A 7,858-nucleotide genomic window follows, 5' to 3' on the forward strand; every position below is an offset into this window, starting at 1 on the left:
AAGCTGAAGGAGGAGCGTCCTTCCCTACACCCGCGTATGCAATGCATCCCTATAATGCATCCTCTCTCTTCTTCCTCTTCCCCGCGCGCGCACAGGAAGCCGAGAAGCTGAAGGAGGAGCGTCCTTCCCTACACCCGCGTATGCAATGCATCCCTATAATGCATCCTCTCTCTTCTTCCTCTTCCCCGCGCACACACAGGAAGCCGAGAAGCTGAAGGAGGAGCGTCCGCAGTTCAGCGACACGGTGCAGCGACGCATTGACGAGCTTCGCGATGAGTATGACGAGGTGCAGACGACGACGCGCGACAAGGGTCAGGAGCTGTTCGACGCGAACCGACACGTGCTCTACGAGCAGACGTGCGACGACGTCGAGGAGTGGATGAACGACCTTGAGACGCAGATCGTGCAGGACACGGGCACCGACCTGACCAGCGTCACCCTGCTCATGCAGACCCAGCAGGTGAGGGGCAGGGAGAGGCAGGGAGGGTGTGATGTAGCAGGGTAGAGGGAGGGAGGGTGTGATGTAGCAGGGTAGAGGCAGGGAGGGTGTGATGTAGCAGGGTAGAGGGGAGTTGTAAGGTAGAGAGACAGCAGAGTAGAGAGAGAAACTTGACGTAGCAGGTTAGGGGGGGCGTAAACTGTAAAGTTAAAGTAGAGGGACATGGCAGGGTAGAGATAGCGTAAGGTAAGGTAGAGAAGTCTGACATCGCTTGTAAGTTAGTGTGTGGAGGGTATCCCTGACGTCGCTCGCGTGTCATTGACAGGTGCTGGAGAGCGAGATGAACGTGAAGCAGGCGCAGGTGCTGGAGCTGGAGTCGCAGGCCTCGCACCTCGCCAAGATGGAACCCGAGAACATCGAGAAGCTAGAGGTCATCACTGCGAAGAAGTCAAAGGTCGAGGAGAGGTGAGTCGGAGGTCGGGGGATTGTAGGTCGCAATTGGTCCGTGATGTGTGTCGAAGATTCATGGATTGTGGGTCGTGATTGGCCGGCGATGTGTGGCGAAGGTCGATGGATCGTGGGTCGTGAGTGGCCGACGACATACAAAACTTTACTACATTGAAATGGGGATTGGTAGAAACTAAAAGTTAAATTATATACGAATTCGACGTCGTTCTATGGATACAAATCAAAATAATAAGAACAAATTGAACACCCATCGAATAATCAAAACACTAAAACTTAGTAAAAAAGATGAAATCATACGAATAAATACGAATAACGAATTCAAATAACATTTTAAAAAATAAACAAAAAATCATCAAATAATCAGAACACTCAAAAAAGATAAAAAAGATAATAATCGATCGTGGCTTCGTGATTCATCCCTGCAGGTTCCAGAAGCTGCAGGAGCCGATGGTGGAGCGCAGGAAGGCGCTGGAACGCAAGCGCGTCGTCTTCCAGTTTGGCCGCGACATCGAGGATGAGCTGATGTGGATCGAGGAGAAGATGCCGCAGGCGACGAGCAAGGACTACGGTAACAACCTCTACAGCTGCCAGATGCTCGCCAAGAAACACCAGGTACGTGTATGTGAGGAGGGAGGTGGAAGTAAGGGTGGAGGGAAAGGCAGGGTGAGAGAGGGGTGCGTGCCGTGCGGTGTGTGTGAGCACGGAACTACGGACGGCAAAACTCTACAGCTGCCAGATGCTCGCCTAAGAAAACAACCAGCGTACGTGTGTGGAGGAGGAGAGAGAGGTAGGGTGGAGAGAAGCGCATGAGGTGGGAGAGGCGTGAACGTGCTGTGCTTGGTGTGTGGTGAGCACGGACTACTGGCGGCAACAACCTCTACAGCTGCCAGATGCTCGCCAAGAAACACCAGGTACGTGTGTGTGAGGAGGAGAGGGTGGGGTGGAGAGAGGCAGGGTGGGAGAGGGTGCGTGCGTGCAGACCCGTGTGTGGTGAGCACGGACTATGGCAACACCTCTACAGCTGCCAGAATGCTCGCAAGAAACACCAGGTACGTGTATGTGAGGAGGGAGAGGGTGGGTGGAGAGAGGGAGGGTGTGAGAGAGCAGGAGTGGCGAGGAGGTTGCGTGCGTGCCTGTGTGGTGTGAGCACGCGACTATGGCACAACCTCTACAGCGCAGATGCTCGCAAGAAAACCACCGGTACGTGTTATGTGAGGAGTGGAGAGGGTTAGGTGGGAGAGAGGCGAGGGGTGGAGAGGTGGCGCGGTGGTGCGTGTGTGTGAGCACGGACTATGGCCAAACAAACCTCTTACAGCTGCCAGATTGCTCGCCAAGAAACAACAGGTACGTTCGTGTGTGAGGAGGAAGGGTGGGGTGGAGAGCAGGAGTAGGGTGGGAGAGAGGCAGGGTGGGAGAGGGTGCGTGCGTGCGTGTGTGGTGAGCACGGACTATGGCAACAACTTACAGCTTGCCAGATGTCTCGCGCCAAGAAAACCAGTACGCTGGGTTCTCGTGAGGAGGGAGAGCGGGGGGTGGCAAGAGAGAGCAGGGTGTGGAGAGGTGTGCGCGTGCGTGCAGGTGTGTGTGATGAGCACATGTGACTATGGCAACAACTCTACAGCTGCCAGATGCTGGCCAAGAAACACCAGGTACGTCGTGTGTGAGGAGGAGAGGGTGGGGTGGGAGAGAGGGAGAGGGTAGGGTTGGGAAGAGGGAGAGGATGAGCAGTGTGTGTGCCGCACATGGGGAGAGGATGGGGTCGGGAGAGAGGGAGAGGCAGATGGGAAGAGGGACGAGGATGAGCATGGTGTGTGTGCGCCACACTGGGAGAGGTAGTGCCGGGTCGCGGGAGAGGGGCAGAGGGCAGGGGGAGAGGGGACGAGGTATGAGCTATGTGTGTGTGCACACATATGGAGAGGACGGTCGAGAGCATGAGTAGCGGGATGCGATGCAGAGAGAGAAGAGAGAGAGAGCACGAGAGAGAAGGAGCAGAGAAGAGAGACTGAGGGGGAGGGTGTTCGTGCGTGCATCACTGTGAGGAGAGGGGTGAAGGCGTGTGGCGCGTGGCTACGCATGGGGGAAGAGGGTGGGTTGTAGAGAGCGGTGGGCCATGCCGTGCGTGCATGTGCGTGGCGTGCGTTTGCGTGCGTGCGATGCTGTGCGTGGTCGCGTGCGTGCGTGCGTCGTCGCATGCAGCAGCGCGACTATCGCTCACGCCGTTCCTTGCCGTTTCTTTCCCAGACCCTGCGTAACGAGATCGACGGCCACGAGCCGCGCATCGTCGGCATCTGGGAGACAGGCAACCAGCTGATCGAGGAGGGTCACCCGCAGGCCGCAGAGTTTGCGCAGAAGCTCATACTCAGCTGCAGGTGCGCTGGGAGGATCTGCGCAACGCCGTCGACGACCGCGAGCGAGCCCTCAAGGAGAACGAGAGGGCGCAGAGGGTAGGTGTTCGCCAGGGGGCGCCACCGGGGGGCTCCGACGGACGGAGCTCGCGGGCGGCCACTGCTCGGTGGCTGTTTATGGCTGTATTCTCTGTCTTTACAGTACTTCCACACTCTGCCACAGTAATTGTTTAACCCTTTCTTCCGTCTCTTCCGTCTCTTCCGTCTCTTTCCTTCTCTTTCCTTCTCGTCCTCACCAGTTAGTTCATCCTTTCTCATCTCCGCGCCAAAAAAAAATACTTTCATCTGTTACTGCTTGTTATACAGCTGCTTACATACCTACATAATGCGCCTTTATATTATACTTCCTCGCTAGTTACTTAACTCGTTCTTTTCCATCTCCTCAGTTACTTTCCCTCCCACATCTCTACTCATCTCTCCCAGTTCACTCACCAGTTAAAGTGATTACGTCACCGTAAATAGCAAACATAAAAATAAATTTCTATTTTCACAAAATATAAGTAATTCTGTTTACTTTATGTAAACTAGGTTAAATGGTTAAATTATTTTACTATATTGTTCTATCGTAGAACATACACTTCTGACGCATACATGAGCCCATACGCAAGCAATTAACTGTCAGGAACATTCGTTTCAATATCGTCCAGGGTTTTTGCTGGATTTTTAACTAGTTGAGAAACAATCTTATCAGGTAAGAATTTTGACGATTACGTTTAGTCCTTTAGTTCTTACTTTAATAATGTAAAAAAATGCGCAATACAAATTTTACACAATTTTTACCAATAGAAAAATTCGCTGACGTAATAACTTATACCCTTTCTCCCCTCTCCTCCTCCTCTAGTACATCCCACAGCAATCGTTTAACCCTTTTCTTCTCTTTCTATCTCTCTGCAGTATTTCTTCTGACACGTCGAGCGGGAGGCGTGGATGTCGGAGCAGGCACTGCACATGATGACGGACGACCGTGGCTAAGGATGATGTTCTCGTGCGAGCGCCAACACATGCAAGCAAGCACGCGCTGCAGTGAGGAGGTCATAGAGAATACGCCGACCAGATACGCGAGCTGGGAGACAACGCCCGGCCATGATCGAGCGACCCCAGGGACACCGCGCTCGGGTCGAGTGCGGGGTGAGGGGGAGGAGCTTGCGGAGAGGTGCGGAGGAGCAGCGAGAGGGGGAGGAGGCAGGGGAGGGGGACGGAGAGAGAGGTGGGGAGGGAGCATGGATTAGGCGGGAGGAGCCATGGGAGAGGGGGAGGGCGTGGGAGGAGGGGAGAGCGATTGGGAAGATAGAAGAGATTAGTTGGGAAGCGGTACAAGGGATGTTGCTTAGTAGTGAGAGAGCGGACGAGAATGAGTGAGCGGAGACAGAGGCAAAGGGGGAGGAGTCGAGAGCAGAGAGAGAGAGATCGAGAGATGAGAAAAGCGAGCGAAGGGAGACAAGGGTGAGAGTGAGAAGAGAGAGAGAAAGTAGCAAGAGAGGTGAGAGAGAAAATGCGATAGAGCGGAGAAGCATCATCTTAATGATGATGAACAAGCAAGAACAAAAAAGCTAAGACAATCTAAAATCCATTTTCAACATCGATAATCATCGTCACACGTCGCTCCGTTGCCGATTGCAGGGAGCAATGCGCGTGCTGGCCAGAGCGCCAGATCGACAAGCTGATACGCGGGACTGTAGGACTCGCGCCCAGGAGCGGCGCGCGAAACCTGGACGAAAGCCTCAAGCTGTTACATGCGCACCGCGGAGGTCGACGACCTGCTGCAGTGGATCGCAGAGCGCAGAGGTCGCCAAGTCGCCCGAGCTCGCGTCACGACTTCGAGCACGTCGTGTGTAAAGTGTAGTACAGTGGGTTGTGGTGCTGATGCCGTGTAGTGCGTGGTCATGTGGTGTTGGGAGTTCGGACACGAATTTGAGCCACATCTGCGGTAAGTGTGCTGCATTGTTACGAGGTGCTGCAGTCGTGCTGCGTGCGGATGCATGGCCTGCACCTAGCACAGGACACGGACCACGCGGATTACATCGAAATTCACCAACCCTCTAGTACCATCTCACACGTTCTTTTTACACACGCATGGCACCCCTTCCACACGTAAAAACACGTTCTTCTTCTCACCGCACACACACAGATGCTGCCAGGACCGCTTCCCGAGTTCGCGCGAGACGGAGGGCATCGGCACGGAGCGCAGTGACGCCGGCAACGAGATCGCGACGCGCTGATGAACGGCGGCGACACGCCGACGCCGCGCAGATCGGCAGTGGAAGCGACCAGCTGACGAGGCGGGGGAGACCTGCTGGAGGCTGATCGAAACACGCAACGCAGAATGCTCGACGCCAGCTACCGCCGCACAAGTTACTACTACGACTGCAGGGACTGCTCGGCATGATCCTGGTGAGTGCGGTGGCAGGGAGAAGGGGAGGAGGAGGTGGAGAGGTGAGAGGAGGAGGGGAACGTAGATCTTGCGGTACAGTTTCAGAGGACGAGGGGGAAGTGGTTGGTGGTGACAGGAAGGATAGCGGTGTAGGTGGGGTTGGTAACAGCCAGTGCGAGGAGGAGGAGGAGGAGGAGGAGGAGGAGGAGGAAGAGGAGGAGGTGGTGATGAAGGGAGGAGGAGAAGCAGTAAATATAAAGGTAATTTCGTAATAATGATCTTTGTATTGTTCCCGCATCTCAATATGCTTGAGATTTGGGCCCAGGTTATATATTTTGGCTGGGATTTCTGCAGGACTTCAGTCGCTCACTCACTCACGCATAATGTCATTGCAGGAGAAGCAGAACTCGATGTCGGATGAGCTGGGTCGTGACGCCGGCAGCGTGTCCGCCCTCGGCCGCAAGCACACCATCTTCGAGCAGGACCTGGCCACCCTCTCCGCGCAGGTACATGCCCGCACACACACGCTTCCTATCTCTCTCTCTCTCTCACTCTACCTCTTTGTTTGTCTGTTTCTCTCTCTGTCTTTCTCTCTCTCCCTTTATCTGTCTGTCTGTTTCTCACTCTCTCACCCTCTCTCTCTCTTTCTGTCTCGATCTGTCTATCTGTCTCCCTCTCCCTCTCCCTCTCCCTCTCCCTCTCCCCTTGTCTCCCTCTCCCTCTCCATCTATCTCACATGCTCTCTCTCACTCACACGCGCAGGTGCAAGGCATCCAGGAGACGTCGGCTAAGCTGCAGGCGTCGTACGCCGGCGACAAGGCGCGCGAGATCCAGAACCGCGAGGCCGAGGTCGTCAACGCCTGGATGAACATGCAGATGACGGTGGAGAGCCGCAAGGTGAAGCTGGTCGACACGGGAGACCTCTTCAAGTTCTTCAGCATGGTGCGCGACCTCATGCTGTGGATGGACGACATCATACGCCAGATGAACACGCAGGTGAGTGCGTGCGCGCGCGGGCGAGACGCGGGCGTGAGGCATGGGCGAGACGTGGGTGTGAGACATGGGCGAGCCGCGCATGTGGGATGTGTGCGAGGCATGGGTGAGACATGTGGGTAAGACGAGGGTCGTGCAGGTGAGATATGGGTCGCACAGGTGAGAGGTAGGTCTCGCGGCTGTGACGTCTAGGTGAAATGGCATTCACGCTCGTAAACAATACAACCAATTCTCAAAAATATTACCGAAATATATGGTGTATGACAATGCGGTTGTTATTTTTATTGTTATTATAATTTTTAATTAATTAATGATTACTAATTAACATTTATTAATTAACCTGCCTCAGGAGAAGCCGCGTGATGTCTCCGGCGTCGAGCTGCTCATGAACAACCACCAGAGCCTGAAGAACGAGATCGACGCGCGCGAGGAGAACTTTGACATCTGTGTCAACCTGGGACAAAACCTACTCGCCAGACGCCACTACGCATCCGACGAGGTGAGAGAGGAGGGGAGGATGAGGAGGAGGGGTGAGGGGAGGAGGAGGGGTGGGGGTTAGGGGGAGGGTGGATGAGAGGAGGGTGAGGGAAAGGACGTGGCCGGAGAGACAACTTTGACGTATACATCAGCCACCTTGGAGACGACAATTGCAGCAACAACCTTGTGTACCGCTTAGCAACAACACCCATCAACCTCCTATCCCTAGTATCAAGAGGCAGGGGTACTGGAAATGCGAGCAATAGTCTCACCACCATGTATATAGTATGTATATATATATATATATATATATATATATTATATTATAATAATATATAATATTGTATATGCGTTCCGTTAACAGGAGGCCCAGAGAGTAACGATAATTTTTTAAGCTCACTTTTTGACATCGTCAAGCTTGAGTTATCTGCCATGGGTCGTCGTCCTGTCGTACTTCCGTCAACTTTGGTTTCGGTCAACTGATAACTCAGGAACGTTTTGACCCACATGTTTGATTTGGGTTTAGTTGTTACTGCTATGCTTCCATATTAAACGTCCTATTTTGCGGCACGCCAGTCGAGTACTTTCGAGCCACGGCAATCTTTTTGGCAAAAATGGGAAATGCCATTTAGTCAGTTCAGGTTCAACGGGATTGCTCCATTTTTGGTATGTGAATGAATTAAGGGCTAGGGTTTTGATCTCTTT

The 7,858-nt window shown here is 53.6% G+C and overlaps 2 protein-coding genes across 2 annotated transcripts in view; both read left to right on the forward strand.

Annotated features, from left to right (window-relative positions):
* The window catches only part of LOC106811844 (spectrin beta chain-like), a gene marked incomplete in the record, with an annotated part of 83,058 nt that overhangs the window by 53,956 nt on the left and 21,244 nt on the right, over window positions 1-7,858 (forward strand). The window contains 12 exon segments of the mRNA XM_014815567.1: window positions 54-460; window positions 765-904; window positions 1,333-1,519; window positions 3,149-3,351; window positions 4,207-4,251; window positions 4,933-4,987; window positions 5,187-5,239; window positions 5,635-5,684; window positions 5,687-5,703; window positions 6,079-6,189; window positions 6,446-6,679; window positions 7,026-7,175. Coding sequence (XP_014671053.1) covers window positions 54-460; window positions 765-904; window positions 1,333-1,519; window positions 3,149-3,351; window positions 4,207-4,251; window positions 4,933-4,987; window positions 5,187-5,239; window positions 5,635-5,684; window positions 5,687-5,703; window positions 6,079-6,189; window positions 6,446-6,679; window positions 7,026-7,175 — 1,652 coding nt within the window.
* The window catches only part of LOC106811846 (spectrin beta chain-like), a 6,209-nt gene continuing 2,702 nt past the window's right edge, over window positions 4,352-7,858 (forward strand). Inside the window, exon 1 of the mRNA XM_014815568.1 lies at window positions 4,352-4,428. The gene's annotated coding sequence lies outside the window, so the exon portion shown is untranslated. The remainder of the gene's footprint in view (window positions 4,429-7,858) is intronic.

This window comes from Priapulus caudatus, unplaced genomic scaffold (assembly GCF_000485595.1).
Source record: "Priapulus caudatus unplaced genomic scaffold, Priapulus_caudatus-5.0.1 Scaffold581, whole genome shotgun sequence".
NCBI lineage: Eukaryota > Metazoa > Priapulida > Priapulimorpha > Priapulimorphida > Priapulidae > Priapulus > Priapulus caudatus.